General features: G+C 42.9%; 1 protein-coding gene across 1 annotated transcript; it reads right to left on the reverse strand.

Annotated features, from left to right (window-relative positions):
* Positions 1–3,400: 3,400 nt before the first annotated feature.
* On the reverse strand, positions 3,401–16,109 carry LOC133996889 (neuronal pentraxin-1-like). Its single transcript, XM_062436405.1, is given in 7 exon segments — positions 3,401–3,478; positions 3,480–3,611; positions 5,255–5,434; positions 9,654–9,913; positions 10,756–11,033; positions 11,352–11,551; positions 15,339–16,109. Coding segments are annotated over 7 exon segments (1,899 nt in total).
* Between the last annotated feature and the right edge of the window lie 1,017 nt (positions 16,110–17,126).

Raw genomic sequence — 17,126 nt, forward strand, 5'->3', positions numbered from 1 at the left:
GATATTCATAGTTAACCTTTGTGTCGTCCTCCTGGGTCAAACTGACCCTGTCTGTTTTTACTGTTCCTTCCTTCCTTCCTTCCTTCCTTCCTTTCTTTCCTTCCTTCCTTCCTTTCCTTCCTTCCTTCCTTCCTTCCTTCCTTCCTCCTCCTCCTTTCCTTCCTTCCTTCCTTCCTTCCTTCCTTCCTTCCTTCCTTCCTTCCTTCCTTCCACTTTCCTTTCTCCCTGCCTCCTTCCTTCCTTTTTTCCTCCCTGCCTCCTACCTTCCTTCCTTTCTTCTTTACTCGGTCCTTCCTTACTTCCTCCTTCCTTATTTCCTTTCCTCCCTTCCTTCCTTCCTCCCTCCTTTCCTTCCTTTCTTCTTTCCCTCCTTCCTTCCTTCCTTCCTTCCTTCCCTTCCTTCCTTCCTTCCTCCTTTCCTTCCTCCCTCCCTTCCTTCTCTCCTTACTTCCTTCCTCTTTTCCTCCCTCCCTCCTTACTCCTTTCCTTCCTTCCTTCCTTCCTTCCTTCCTTCCTTCCTTCCTTCCTTCCTTCCTTCCTTCCTTCCTTCCATCCTTCTTCCCTCCCTTTCCTTCCTTTTTCCCCCCTTCCTTCCTCCTTTCCTTCCTCCTTTCCTTCCTTCTTCCTCCCTTCCTTCCTTGACTCGAGGACAACAGGAGGGTTAAATATTGCTTTATGCTACTTTGAGAAATGCTCATTTATATTTTAATGTTGTCAACAACAAATAATTAAATTAATTTACTGAGTTGCTCTTTAAGCTGCATCACAACACAACACACTGCAAAGAAATTAATTAGTAGCCCAGTTTGATTTCATAAAATATTTCATATAGTTTTATTCAAAATCCTGACTTATTTACAAATATTTGACAGCATTTATAGTGCATTTTTTTCCTCTTTCAAGTTTTAACAATTCAGTTTATAGTTTTTTGGCTTACACATGAGGGAGGGACTGTTGACTGAACACACTGTAATACTTTTGTATATTTACAGCAAAAGACACAAGAACGATCGGAAAAAAACCTATCAAACGTTAAAATGTACACCAAAGGCGAGGATATGCATGTCTTTTGTATTTCTTATTTTCTTTTATATAAACATAAACAGACTACACAGTTTGTTAGGAACAGGAGGGGGTGGGGTTGGTTTGGGGGGGGGGGGGGGGGGGGGGGGGGGGGGGGGGGGGGGGGGGGGAGGAGGGAGGAAAGGAGGAAAGGAGGAAGGAGAGGAGGGAGGAAAGAAGGAGGGAGGAATGAATGAAGAAGGAAGGAAAGGAGGGAGGAAGGAGGGGAGGGAGAAAGGAAGGAAAGGAGGAAGGAAGGAAGAATGAAAGAAAGGAGGGAGGAAGGAAAGGAGGGAGGAAGGAAAGGAGGGAGGAAGGAAGGAAGAAGGAAGGAAAGGAGGGAGGAGGAAAGGAGGAAGGAAGGAGGGAGGAAGGAAGGAAGAATGAAGGAAAGGAAGGAGGGAAGGAGGGAAGGAGGGAAGAAGGAAGAAGGAAGTAAAGGAGGAAGTAAGGAGGGAGGAAGGAAGGAAAGGAGGAAGGAAGGAGAGAGTGAAGAAGGAAGGAGAGGAGGGAGGAAAGAAGGAAGGAGGGAACCTATGTATGAACCGAAGTCTATGTAACAAAAACAGAGGAAACAAAAAGTAGGATAGAAAGAAAAACACACGTCACGCGCATTTGGCCCACTATCATGTGAAGAAGAAGAAGAAAACAGGAGCATGGTTTCAAAGTGCTGCTCGTCTTGGCATTACATTCAAAGAAACATTCACAGTTATTTTTTTATTTATTTATTTATTTTTTACAGCTGTAGCGCGACACTGTCGGAATGATGATGATGCGGTCCTGATGCTGAGAGATCCTGTCACCGTGGCAACCCAATTCCCCCCACTAACCGATAAAGAGTTGAACTCAGAGGGGGGGATATAGAGTTATAATAAAACACAATAATGAAAACGGCTCACTCTCAAAATCTGTGCTTTACAAATAAACACAAAAGGTTGAGAAGAGCGGGCTGAGAAGGTGCTATGTACTTATTTACTTATTTACAATGTGAGAAATACCATAATAAATCCTTTAAATAATTAAAAACAGACTATCTGATGTCATTTACTGTACATGTACAAAAACCCTTTTTTTTTTGTTATAAAAACTTGAAAGTGCACCTACAGACAAACGGTTAACGATAAAGAATCTGTCACCGTCTTCATCTCCTTTGAGCAGGTATGTGTGTGTCTGTGTGTGTGTGTGTATGTGTGTGTGTGTGTGTGTGTGTGTGTGTCTCTGCCATATGGTTAAAGCTGGTCGGGGCGGTGTGAGCACCAGAAATAGGCAGGATCAGATCAACTGTCGACAGGTAAATCCTGCTGTAAGCCACCGGTTGCCTAGGAGACATGGGCATTACGGCGGTGACACGTTGAGGGACAGTTAACCTGCATTGCTCTTGGCCGCGGCCCGTCATGTGTAACATTGAGCCGTGTGGCGCTGTTATGTAAAGCCTGTTTGACATTTGATCAGGGACACAGATCGGCTTACACAGAGAGACACAGAAAACATCCTGCGTTGATAAAATGTAATATTTACAGTTATGAAGAAGAGATTGCACAAGTATTACTTTTTTTTTTTTTTTTTTTGGACGCCAAAAAAGCAAATTTTGTCTGTTGTAGAGTTTTCAATATGAAATACTATTATAAAACAGCTAAACACTCTCAATGTGCAAAATTGATTAATTATGTTGTGCTGACTCTCTGTAAAAGTTCTGCAACAACATTATTTTACTTTATCTCCACATGAAAATATGAAATTGACAACGACATGCAGGAACAATCATGGCTCAGGTCTCTGTGTGGCTTTGATCTGTAAGCGATCCTTGTGCCTTTTTAGCCACTTTTAACCTCCTGTAATGTTTATGATGCTCACATAACGAGCAAAACAAGTTAGCGCAGGTGAGCTGATGGCAACAAGCAACCTTTGGACCTGTCTGATGAGAAAAGGAAATCCTCTTATGTTTTAGTTGGATCCCTCGGAGCAGCCGCAGTCATGACCACACAGCCGGTAAATCCAAAGCCCCTTGCGCTCTTTGGAGTCTTCAAAGTCGACTTGCTTGAGAGCAATCAGAGCGAGGAAGTTAGGTTGTAGGTGGAGAAGGCAGAAAGATCGGACAGGAATGGCAAAAAAAAAGAAAGAAAATATATAAAAAGCTAAATAAGGTCCTTCCTCTTGCTGTTGCCCATGGCTGTATTTGTGTTATTAAAGTCCTGCAGAACAATGTGATGAAATAAAAGATCCCCCCCCCCATCTTTAATCCATGACAATACCACATCCTTTCCACTCTCCAGTCATATTATCAGTTATGTGGGATGATGCTACAGCGCTGCAATGTGCGGGGGTCCAGCATCCATCCTTAGTGGCAGGGGTCAAAGGGGAGCTCGGCCAGCCTGCCGTGGAGCTCCACCGACTCCTGCGACCAGGACATGATGTCCACCGACCAGGTGGCCTCCGCAGGTTGCCTGGCTGTAGATCTCATTGGGGGTCAGGACTCTGGACCAGAACTGGAGATCTGATAACTCGCCCATGAAGGACTGAGTGACGTCAAACCGGCCTCCCATTGTGTCCTGTGGAGAGAAGAGGAGCTTGTGTCACGATCGACTTGATCTTACCAGATTGAAAAAATGACTAAAATAGTAACTCTGACGAATGGAAATTATAAAACAAGATTTTTGCCAAGTTTAGCCAACTCAAAACTTCATAATATATCAATTTAGACTGATACAGGAATCATTATCAACCATGCTTTTGCCCTTACTTCCTATCTTAACCCTCCTGTTGTCCTCGAGTCAAGGAAGGAAGGGAGGGAGGAAGGAGGGAGGAAGGAAAGAAGAAGGGAAGGAAGGAAAGGACGGAGGAAGGAAGGAAGGAAAGGAGGGAGGATGGAAGGAAGGAAAGGAGGGAGGAAGGAGGGAGGAAGGAAGGAAGGAAAGGAGGAAGGAAGGAAGGAAGGAAGGAAGAAGGAAGGAAAGGAGGGAGGAAGGAAGGAATAATGAAGGAAAGGAAGGAGGAAGGAAAGGAGGGAGAAAGGAAGGAGGGAAGGAAGGAAAGGAGGGAAGGAGGGGAGGAAGAAGGAAGGAGGGAAGGAAGGAGGGAGAAAGGAAGGAAGGAAAGGAGGAAGGAAGGAGGGAAGGAAGAATGAATAAGGAAGGAAAGGAGGAAGGAAGGAGGGAGGAAAGAAGGAGGGAGGAATGAATGAAGAAGGAAGGAAAGGAGGGAGGAAGGAGGGGAGGGAGAAAGGAAGGAAAGGAGGAAGGAAGGAAGAATGAAAGAAAGGAGGGAGGAAGGAAAGGAGGGAGGAAGGAAGGAAAGGAGGGAGGAGGAAAGGAGGAAGGATGGAGGAAGGAAGGAGGGAGGAAGGAAGGAAAGGAGGAAGGAAGGAGAGAGTGAAGAAGGAAGGAGAGGAGGGAGGAAAGAAGGAAGGAGGGAAGAAGGTAGGGGGGAGGAAAGAAAGAGAGAAGGAGGGAGGGAGGAAGGACAGATGGAAGGAAGGAAGGGAGGAAAGAAGGAACAGTCAAAACAGACGGGGTCAATTTGGGTTAAGTTAGACTTGACCAGAATAGGCAACTACCCAGTAAACTCACAACCATCCACTGTTTATCTTATCTTTATTTATTTATTTAGCATTTAACTCATTTAGCATTTACCCAGGAAGTCTCAGGAGATACAGTATCTCTCAGTATCGCTGCAGTTGTTTACCTTTGGCATATTTTAAGGTGCAAAGTTGTTCTCTATCTGTTTGAGAAGGTTTGAGGTTTTTCAGCCTGTGGCCTTCCTGTCATAATCCTGCTATCAATAAATCTGGTATAAAGTGCACAATGTTTATATATATATGCAGAGTTTGTTTTGCTTGACATAACTTATGCATTATACGTAGGATTTATGTGACAATAGAATCACATTTTTGTTTGCAATTAAGTTAAACTACTTTTCCTACTGCAGGTAACACATTTAGTTGTAGTTATGCAACCAATTTTCCTGTTGCATAAGTTTTGGAAAATGTTTGACTAATTGCTAAGCAGGACACACACGAGCTGCAAAGTTAAACAGAACTGGGAAATGTTCCTCGGATGAGCCACAAATTGGATCCAGCCTGTTGAATTTAAATGCAACTGTATAAACCTTGTTTCCATACAGTCCTGATGTCACTTGAGCTATGCAAATATCTGTCAAAACAATGTCTGTCTGACACTGTAGATATATATCTTACCTGCTCCTGCCCCAGAATAAAGGTCCCTCCTGGTTTGATTGGGTGCCATGGCGACAGGTTTTGACCCGAACCTTTCTTCACCCCGTCCTGGTAGGCCTCCCAGACTCCGTCGCGCGTCGTCCACGTGATGCACACATGATGCCACTTCCCGTCCGTCATAGTGATTGGTAACGTCACCGCCTAAACACAGAAGTAGAGAGAGAGAGAAAGAAGAATGAGGTTTTTATTCCAGTGGGACTCAACTTTTGAGAATTATAGCTACTAATAGCTAATCATATATCCTGTATTGTGCAAGAGAAAAATGCATATAGATTTATGTTTCCTCCAGGCAGGGAGCTCCGGTCCTCTGAAATGATGCCAACGCGAAAGTAACTTAAAACTGCATTCTATCAAAAGGCCACCAGGGGGCGACCGTTTTGGTGTCAAAAGGACTTCCGTCTCTATACAAGTCAATGGAGAATTCACCAACTTCTCACTTGATTTCTAACCTCAGTAAACATTTTCAAAAATGTGTTTATGGTCTCAATCGCTAGTTTAAAGCCTTCTTCAATGCAGTATGATGTTCATTTGGGACATTTTGGCCTCCCTGATTTTATATTTGACGATAAAGCAGGGTATGCATTAGGTCGTGGCTACGTCATGATTGACAGGTTGATTGGTTCACAGGTTCAGGAGGGCGCCTCATGCTCCTCCTAATGCCCATATAAGTAGAATCCCTGTTCTTATTTTTCCCAGCATGCACCTGAAATTTTCAAGATGGCGCTGCCCAGATCCGATACTATTGGCCTCCGAGCAGCAGTCCACAAACCAATGGGTGACGTCACGGATGTTACGTCCATTTCTTATATACAGTCTATAGTTTCATCACTTTTCTTCTTTATTGTCCCATTAATTATGTCACAACCCTTCAGATTTTACCTTGTGTCTCTTTAAATGGGTTCAAACTTTGCACCTAATTTCATTTATCTGCATAAAATCTCTGTAGTAGACTAGTTTTTAAGCTTTTGCACAAGGTTCAGCTTTTTTAAAACTTTCAAGAGCAAATGTATGATTACTTTGTGATCTTATTAATAGTGTCAAAAGAGAAGCCTTATCTTCATCAATCAAGAGACTTAGCCTGTGATAGATTAATAGGATAATTGAAGCCTGACATTGGGACTGTAGACGTCATTTTGGAGTCATGACAACATAAGTACAGACTCCTCCATCCTGGGATGTCCCCTCTTAAATTGTACATGAGCATTAGAGGAACATATTTCCCCCTTTGCTTGTATTGTTAAAAAAAGAAAAACATCACTAAAACCTCTGTAACCAACATCACTGCACCAATTGTCGAAACAGCTTTACATGACAAACTGCTGCTGGATAACAGCTTTAGAAAGCTTTACAGGCACATATTCACTGCTGTGAGTAAAGTGGATTAGCAGAAAAGAGAGAGAGAGAACAGTTCATCCTTATAAACTCCAGAAAATAAAATTAAAGACTGTGATTAAACTGCCTTCTGAAGATCATTTAATTGTGTCACTGATCAAAAGTTTGATGACTGCCAAGTGTGTCAGTCACGGAAAACAAACATGACAGTTTATCCCTCTTGGTAAATGTCACTCCTACAAATAATTAGGCCAATCAATTAAGATAATCAGATTAACTTTGTTGAATTAAGCTTTGTTGATTCGTTGAGCTCACTGCACTGCAGCACTGGGACAAGAGAGAGGGGAAAAAAAGACAAGTATCTGTCTTCCGTTTAAGGGAAAAAGGTATTAGCCTTTCAGAGAATAAATGATTAGGAGGTTAATAGATTAACTAAATGATCTGATGGTGGAATTAATATCTCATTAACTCAACAAGTGGCATTCAAAGTTTATTTTATTAGGTTTGAAGGTAAATCTACAAAGTAAGTAAGAGCCTCTCAATCTTTTCTGGGTGAAGCAACAAAAACAATCAAAAGCTCCTCACTGCATATTTTTAGTAAGAATATATTTAACCCTCCTGTTGTCCTCGAGTCAACAAGGAAGGGAGGAAGGAAGGATGGAAGGGAGGAAGAAGGAAGGATGGATGGAAGGGAGGAAGAAGGAAGGAAAGGAGGAAGGAAGGGAGGAAGAAGGAAGGAAAGGAGGAAGGAAGGGAGGAAGAAGGAAGGAAGGAAGGACGGAAGGAAGGAAGGAAGGAAGGAAGGATGGAAGGGAGCAAGAAGGAAGGAAAGGAGGAAGGAAGGGAGGAAGAAGGAAGGAAAGGAGGTCGGGAGGGAGGAAGAAAGGAAGGAAGGAAAGGAAGGAGGAAGGAAGGGAGGAAGGGAGGAAGGAAAGGAAGGACGGAGGAAAGAAGGAAGGAAGGAAGGAAGGTAGGAGGGAGGGAGGAAAGAAGGAAGGAGGGAGGGAGGGAGAAAGGAAATCCGGCCTTCTTTCCTTCCTTCCTTCCCTCTTTTCATCCCTCCTTCCTTCCTTCTGTCCTTCCATCCTATCCTTCCTCCCTTTCCTCCCTCCATCCTTCCTCCCTTTCTTCCTTTTGTTCCTTGGTTCCTTTTATCCTTCCCTCCATCTTTCCTTACTTTCTTTCTCATGTCCTTCTGTCCTTCCTCCCTTTTTTCCATCCTTCATTCTGTCCGTCCATCATATCTTTCTTCCCTCCCATCTTTTTGTTCCTTCCTTCTTTTTTTTCTCCCCTCCTTCCTTCCATCTTTTTAATGATCCGGCCCACATGACATCAAATTAGGCTGTATGTGGCCCTTGAATGAAAATGAGTTTGACACCTCTGCCTTAACCTCTCCCTCTCATTCTGCTGTGTTTTGCCCTTAACTTTTATCGGTGCCTCTTTTTTTATTTGTAATGCTAGCCAAATTAGGCTTTTAACATAATGAGAAATTGTAGTGTGGAAATGTAACTTCTAGTAGACAGGGTTGCTGTGCATGTTTGTCCTAACCTCAACTGGTGAGGTAATGGTGTCCTCTCAGTCTGAGCACTGCTATATTAGTAACACCCTGGGCTGTGGCACCTGAGGACACTGGTCGCCTAAAGCTGAGAGAACTTCATAATGATCCTGAAGTCTTTAATCTTTAATATACAGGACATACCAATGTTTCTTGCACCAGGATAAATGGGAATGAACCCAAGTGGCAACCACAATGGCTTGAGGCTAAAGGCAATGTGGAAATACCTTAAAGTGCTACCAATGGTTTTTTAGATGCTCCAACTTCCTTCCATTCAAACTTTCTATAGAAATACTAGGTCAGTCAGTTTTTAAACAAGTTATTATGGTCTTAATCGCTAAATGTATGCCTTTTAATAAGTGTTCTGATGATCATTTTGGAAATTATTGCTCGGTCAATAAGAACCTTATAGTAGCTTTGATGTCTACTATGTGTGTGTTGATTTACCTTGTTCTCGAGCTACTGTCACAATATTCTGGTTACTTCATTACAATATCTGTAATTTAGCTATTACAGCTAACATTAGGCTGGGTGTGCACTGCTCGGGGTTCCCAGTAAACTAGTGTTAGCTTGGGTCCGAGGTAGCTGGGCTGGTTTCCAAAGCATGAAAGGCAACACCTTGCACTCCTTATTTGGAAGGTCCTGGCACCAAAAGGAAAAGATGGTGCTGACTATAATGGAGCTTTTCCGCTATACAGTTCTAGCACTACTCGGCTCGACTCGACACGGTTCCAGGAACGACCTTTTCCATTACGAAAAAGTACCTACTCAACGTGGGCGGGGTCGTCATAGCACGGCTCCGTGAAACTGCCGTGACACATAAACAATGGAGGACATGACTGGATGACTTGCTGCTGTATGTGGCTTTCTGTCACACACAAAGCAAGACAAGAGAAACCGAATCGCTGTAACGCTGCTGCCGGTATTTAAAAATGCCGGGTTTGATTCTTGTGTGGGACGGCTCATGACTCTTCCAGTGACGACTCTCTGACCAATCAGTGGCCGGCAGTCTGTTGATGACACATTTAGTATCGGCTCGGCTCGCTTGGAACCTCAGCAGAGCAGGTACTAAAAAAGTACCAGGTACCAGGTACTATCGAGTCGAGTCGTGCTGGAACTGTGTAGTGGAAAAGCGCCATAAGCTGCAACTCTGGGCTTCAAACCAGCTCCAATGCAAACTAATGAATGACCTCACACCTCACTGTGTCTATTTTTATATACAGTAAATGGGATCACCACACAAAGGGGAGCCGTCTTTTACATTAATTATTTAATCTGTAAAAGCTTCAACAAATACTAGGTATTGTGGCACGATGCAACATTCAATTTAAGTTTTTGTACATGACTATATTGCACTACTTTTTTTTGTGTAATTGATTGATTTATTTCAATTTATTATCCGATTTTTGTCCCAAAGAAACATAACATTTAACCAAACAACATACCAAATACAACAGTTATACATTACATTACCTTGTCATTGATGAGTAGCTCCATGGGGTTGTTGCCCCATTCGATGAGCACCAGCTCATTAGCTTGTCCGGCTACGGCGTAAGAGAAGGGAGTACCGAGGCCAGGACCTGCTCCTGACTTCAGGCGCAGGCAGATGGTCATGGCGAAGATCTCGTTGACCACCGATCGCTTCATCCTGGCGTACATATAGTTGGTCCTCATGGGGAAGTCGAGCATGAAAGCGTTGGGACTCTTTAGCTTCTTTTGGGTTCCTGGTGAGATTAGGAATGCAGAGTTTAGATTCAAACCATTAATTTATAAAGATGAATCTGACCTAGGTAGAAGTAATATACTGCAGTGGCATTTGACGTGTAAACCCACATATAACACTGTAACGTATCTTGTTAAGCACTTTTGCCAGTAAATCTCTATTATGCTCATTTCCAGCTCTATATTTTTATTCAGCGACTCAACAAGAGTAGCTTTGCATGATTCACAGTTAAAAAAAACCCTCTTTATTTATCTCTGAGGGGCTCTTTATGCAGCCCCTCAGTTCAGCCTCTGTCTCTTAACAGGTAGTATTAACTACTGTCTCTTTAAGGCCACCCTACCAACAGCCCACTCTGCTCTGATTGGCCAGCGTCATGTGAAGTTACTGCTCATGCAAACCCAACGTTTCCTGCTTGACTGCTTCAAATTAAAAGCTTTTAGAAAAACACTATTGGAAACAAACATTCAGAGCAGCATGAAGCCGGTGCTTTTTTTCACAGGGATTATTCCTATATGTTCCTGTAAATTCATCTCATTATTTGACACTTTGAGGCTGTTTACACAGGGCAGATGGTGCGATATCACACCAATAATCTCTTGTAATGTTGGTACTAGCGTCACGTTTATTACATTATTTCTTATGGTATATGTTTACAATTGTTATTAAATAATGCATTTTGTCGGATAACAATGCAATAAATCACAGAGATGTATAAAAGTACAGTAATGATAAGAAAATGCTTGATTTTGATGTGTTGTAGCTACTAGAGCAACGAAATACGAATGAAAAATTCCCATTGTGTATCGAAGGAGTTTGTGTGTGTGTGTGTGTGTATACCGTGGTCAGCGTTGCCGTGGTGCAGTTGGTTGAGCACTGTTTCCAGCTTGTTGTGTCCGGTGCCTCCTGTACTCGGCTCTTTGGTGCTGGAAGGCAGCCGACGTGGGAGATGCTCACCGCTTTGGTGGTTGTCATGGTGGACGTTGCCGTGGTGATTGTCGTGGTGGTCATCGTGGTGGTCGTCGTGGTTGCTGTGGCTGAGATGATGGGCATCATGGTCGTCATGGTGACCGCCGTGGTGATCATCATGGTAGCCGTGGTGGTCGTTGTAATGGTCATCGTGATGGTCATCAAGGTGGTCATCGTGGTGGTCACTGTGGTGGTTGCTGTGAGAGTTGCTATGGTGACCGCTGTAGTGGTGCCCGTGGTGCCGGTCGTAGCGGTGGTCAACATGGTGATCATGATGGCGATTATGGTGATTGTTGTGATGACCGTATTGGTGGCCACCATGGTGGCTGCCGTGGTGATTGTCGTGATGGTCGGTGTGGTGGCCTGTACCGTGGTGACTGGTGCCATGGTGACCAGTACCATGGTGACCGGTACCATGGTGACCGGTACCATGGTGACCAGTACCATGGTGACCGGTACCACGGTGGTCATCATGGTGGTTTTCATGGTGGTCATCATGGTGGCTGCTGCCATGATGTTCATCATGGTGGTCGTCATGGTGATCGCCATGATTGTCATTATGGTTATCATAGTCATGGTGATCCCTGTGGTAGCTATGCAGCTGCTCCTCCAGAGCGTTGATCTTCCGCTGGAGGAGTTCTCTCAGAGAGCTGGAGTAGGAGCTGGAGGAGTTCCTTGCCTGCTGACACACACACACACACACACACATGCACACATGCACACACACGCACAGACACACACACACACACACACACACACACACACACACATGCACACACACGCACGCGCGCACACACACACACACACACACACACACACACACACACACACACACACACACACACACACACACACACACACACACACACACACACACACACACACACACACACAAAATGTCAGGATTTCTCACAGCATGAATAAAATGGAAGACCAAAAGGCAACGACTCTGCTCCATCCTCTCTTAAAGGAATATGACTTCCTCCCCTCTGGTCAGAGATACAGGTTTGTGTACAATAAGTGCTTTTAATACAAAAACATTATAACCTGCTTCTTGTTTTCTCACGCAGCTTAGCACTTTCCTTTCCTTGATTTTTAGCTTACATACACCTCCTATCCTCTTGTGTGACAATGAAGATTTAATAAACAATTAAATATAAAAACAGTAAGTTAAATAATGGAATTTCACTTGGTCATTCATTTGGTTATGTTTAAAAAATATATAATTTAAGATTGAATGTTGAAGGTTAAAATGCTATGAGTGAAATAGTAACAGAATATACAACAATCACAAATGAACTGTGGAGCTCAAATCACACAAGCTCTGAACTTCAGAAATCAGTAAAAGAGTCACAAGTTTGTCGCATTAAATTCAGTGCATGAGGAAGAATTGCTGTATGACATTTAAAGTTGCGGGGGCAAATCTCCTTGCCCCTCCCTTCTACATCCTCCTCTTTCCTCTCCCTCGCTCATCCTCGCCTTCCTCAACAGAAAATCCGGCTTTGTTCCCTGCCAGCGCACGCGATTAATAGCCTCGTCAGGGAGGATGACGCTAATTGAAGGTGAGGCTGGCTAGCGCCGTTCGGCTCGTGGCCAGAGGCTGGTGGCGTAGACATCCTGTTAGAGGAGGGAGTGACGGAGGATAAATCCTGGCTCCGCTACTGTGTTGTCTCACACCTTGGAGTGAGATCGAAGGGGATTTCTGGCAACACTTTCCCTGAGCATCGCCTGAGCCCACCTGCACTGATAATGAGGCTTTCACAGGCCAGGGGGCAGCGAGGGCTTTAGTCTCGCAATGTGACACCGGCATCGTGAGAATGTTGTAGCACAATGAGTCTGCAGAAGCACATGTAAAGCCTGAGTCCTCCCAAGAAAAACAACACTATAAGTCGTAAATGTTACCTATTGTGTTGTTTGAAAACGATCTATAGTTACATTTGAGTAATAATGACCGGGGAGGTGACGCAGTTCAGATGATGATTTGGAAAGCGGCATGTTACGCAACAATTGGTCATTCTCACGTGTATGGAACAAACGAGCTACGTGTTCATTTCATTAGGAGAATTTGTTGGTATATGGCTTGTTTTAGGTGCTGGAGCACAGTTTAGAAGATAACCCTAACCCATACTGGATGTGTTATGCAATTAAAACAAATTAGAAAAGATTGATACAGCTAAAAAAAATGGTTCAATAATTATATTATGAAGTGAGTTTTTTAGTTGTTTAGATTACATATAAGATTTTTTTAACGTGTGTGCTTCATACTGAAATACAATCATTTATATGCTGTTGAAACTGTTGTTGAGATCTTTTGACCCGCAAATCACAGTACCAATGCTTAGTGGGCTACAATAACTGATGACAATAGCAGGTAGTTAAGTTTTGATCTGTTTAAGTGATCCAAAAAAAAAAGTTAAAAGTTTCATTCAAATCCTGAAGAAGCCAAACATCTTTGCATTCATTTTTGATATTATCATGACAAAATCAAGTGTCAGAAACTTGCATTTGGTATGTTATCAGCTCAGATACTATAAACCAGACAGGAACATGTACATCATACATTTACAGGATGGATTTATTTCAACAAATAGGCTTAAGAAAAACTAAACTGACCAATGCTAAATAAAGACTTTTATCATGATTTTTTTCTGTCACTGTTTTTCTATCAGTAATTATCAGCGGCCTGGTTTCTTTGGGGGAAAGTTACTTAATCTCAATTGTATTAACTAGGTTGAATGAAATACATGAATGCATATATAACAACACTGATGTGGTCATCTGGAGATGTCTCTGAGAGTTTTCTGAGACCCCCCACCTCTTCCTTCCTTCCTTCCTTCCTTCCTTCCTTCCTTCCTTCCCTTGAGTAAGCTTTTCTCACCTCACTCTACCATGTGATGGTTGGACACAGGGGTTGTTTAAGATCAGGGGTGAGGGCTAATCAATTTAGAGCTGCTTCCTATTTGGGCTCAGGCTTGGCCACTGATATTCAAGAGAGAGAGATCGAGAGCAGGAACGACTCAGAGAGGACATAAACATCCATGGCTCTGAGACAAAAGTCACAGAAGTGTAATATTATCTTATTGGGTGGATGTATGTGAAATGTATCACCCCTAACTTATGAAACTTACATCAAATTTGGTGTGCTTCATTCTAAAACAGCCAAAATGCTATAAAAAATACATCACCTTTTTAAAATCTAAACTTTTAATTGAGAAAATATGTAGTAATGAGCTTTTAATGCAGTGAATACGTACAGTATCCTAGGTTACCGACTGTGTCTTCATGAAACTCGTCCTTCTTACTGTATTTTGGCAGCAAACATCACTGGCAGCTGATTTGGCGGATGAGCTTGTGACCCTTAATGACGCAAGATATGACCCCAGTTTAATCAAACATATGTGAGGCCTCTGCCTCCCTGCACGTCCTCCTGCGTGATATTTACACTTTCCATCAGAACTTTATAGCTAAAAGAAAATCAGATTCAGATTATAATTTTTTTTATTAAATGAAGCTGCTGTGACTCACTTTACCTGCAGGATTTAAATGGTGTAAAAGGGTAAAATTAAGAGAGAGAAAAGCCTTTTGGATATTACATAAATGTTAACAGAAAACATGACCTGGATCCCCCTTATTATGTGAATTCAGCATAAATCATCATTCATTTAGAGCTTTAAAAAAAAGCACTTCTCCTTCATATTGTTATGTAAGTATCCAACTTTTTGCTTCTCTTTCTACATTCAATCATACAATAAAGCTACTGTGTACACATTTCCACATCTTCCTATTAGTAAAACTAACCCAGTATAACCTGGGCTGGTGGGATCCAACCCAGTTTCTAGCAGACTTAACCTTAATTAACATATCCTTAGTAGGTGTTTTTTAATATTATTTCAATGTCAGTTAGATTTAAAATTAGTTACATTTATTTCAGGTGATCGGGTTACATGCTGCACATCCTATACTCAAAACTGTCCCTTTTTTCTGGCTGTTGTAGCTGATATGAGAGAGAAAATCAACATTAAGCTTTTAATTTTCAGTAAAAGCAGCTGTTAAGGTCGAATTAACTATTTTAAATACAATTCTGTACCTCTTTTTTCCAATTCATCCCTATCAAGTTGTTAAAAGTAAGTATTTGCTTTGGCTTCTATATGATCAAACCACTACCTATCAGTAACTATAATTGAATGATAGTTATTAACACCATATTGCATATAAGAGCAATTATCCCTGTTTTGTAGAAGATGTTTCAGGTGTTCAGCTGTGTTAAATCATAATAAAAACATACAGAAAAGCTACTTTTGTTCATGCAATACATTTTAAAGCCAACTAAATATGTATAACACCTAAATAGAACTTAACAGCAGCAATATATAAGAGGAGGTGTGCTCCCTCAAGTTGAATAATGGGCACAACCCCTCTAATCCCCACTAATGATCATACAGAACTGTGATTCTTTCTTCTTCTCTCACCTGTAAGTTCTCCAGCCTCTCCTTCAGCGTTTGCAGGGTCTTTCCAGTCTGCTCTGGAGAGAAGGAGTTGTGTTTGCTGTGAGACGAGACCTTCCTGTGATGGGTGTCCGACCTGCTGCTGTGGCCGCCGCCGCTGCTGCCGCCGTGGGAGTAGTGATGATCGTTGCTGTGAAACGTCGAAGGCCCGTGGTGCGATGACGATGATGGTGGGTGGTGGTTGCCGTGATGCTGGTGATCATCGTGGTGGCTGTCGTGGTGGTCTTCGTGGTGATTCTCGAGGTGGTTGCCATGATGACCGACACTGTGGTGACCGCCAAAGCCCTCGCACAAGGTGAGCTTGGCGGTCAGCTCCCTGATGGTCTCCCGCTGGTCCAGGATGGTCTCCTTCTGCCTCACCAGGCTCTCACGCAGGTGCAAGATGGTGGCTTTAGCCTCGTCGGACATCGTGCCTCTCCGGGTGGTGCCACTGTGGCCGTTAGTGTGGCCGTTAGTGTGGCCGTTACTGGCTGGTCCATGGGGCACGCTAGGTGGGGAATAGCAGCTGGGGTCAGCCTCTGGGGGGATTGGAGTGCAAACAAATTTGGGGCTAATGCCATAGTCATATTCTATGCCTGGCAAACTGCCCGCTGCTGCTGCACATGACAGGAAGTAGTAGAAAATTAGTGGACTTAGGGGGAAAAAGGGGAAGAAAAACCCCAAAGAGGTGCCACCCAAATGCTGGCGCCTTGCAAACAAATGCATCAGGCTCAGAGGACTGACGTCTCTGGCCATGTTGGATTGGTGTCCAAGTTATTCCTTGACTAATGACAATCGTCCAAGGCCTTAACTTTGTTGTGACGACCACCATGAATGGGGTAAATTTGTGTCCAATTGGAAGACGTTGGGGTAAAGCATGTCAACAATAAAAATGCCAATAAAATCTCCCCTCAGACAGCATGAATTCCTTTTAGAGGACAAGAAGCACAAACTCCAAGGCAGTATTCCAAAAGCACATAAAGGGTGCTGCCAAAATGTTTAGTTGTTTGCCTTCAAGACGACCCTGCGGGTATCACAAAAGGCTTCTTGGTTCCATCGCAGTTTAACAAGCCGTGAGAGCTCAGCTGATGTATCCTGATAGGTTCTTTCGCTGTCTCCGGAAAGAAGTGTTGGGCTGCCGCTAGCCAGATGATCCCTCCTGGCTCCCAGGACCTCCTGTTTTCGACAGCCAAGAATAATCCCTTTAACTTCGGCTTCTAACCAGCCATCAGATCCCACAGTGCTCTAACCTGTAGGACAGAGAGGGCAAAAAAGATCTTAGACGATAAACAACAAGATGTGAGGGAAAACAAGTCAAGGACTGAGACGTAACGGAGGGAAATTACATTTACCGGATATTTGATTGACTCAAATGAAGCAGACTGAGTTATTTTCAACATGAAGCAAGAATAATTGACCTTATAACCAATTAGAACATCAAAACAAAAACTGGAGGACAACCCTTACCCTTACCCTATAATGCCAAAGGAAGTTTACAGTTTTAAAGAGCTCTACATCATCAGAGTGATCATTGTTTCCCTGAGAAACCTGTTGTATAAACTCAGATACATGCAGTGCACAGATAAACCATTGCAGTGTTGAATTACTAAATATTTTGCAGTGTATCAAATGAGATTCAGCAGGTATAGAAGCTCATTTATCTGTATGTATCAACATCATATATAAAGAGTTTAGTAGGTGGTGATATGAGCTTTACACAGGACCTATAAGGGCTTTAAACAGCATTGTATTCATAGTTTTATAGGCTTAAAG

Source organism: Scomber scombrus, chromosome 16, assembly GCF_963691925.1.
Source record: "Scomber scombrus chromosome 16, fScoSco1.1, whole genome shotgun sequence".
Lineage (NCBI taxonomy): Eukaryota > Metazoa > Chordata > Actinopteri > Scombriformes > Scombridae > Scomber > Scomber scombrus.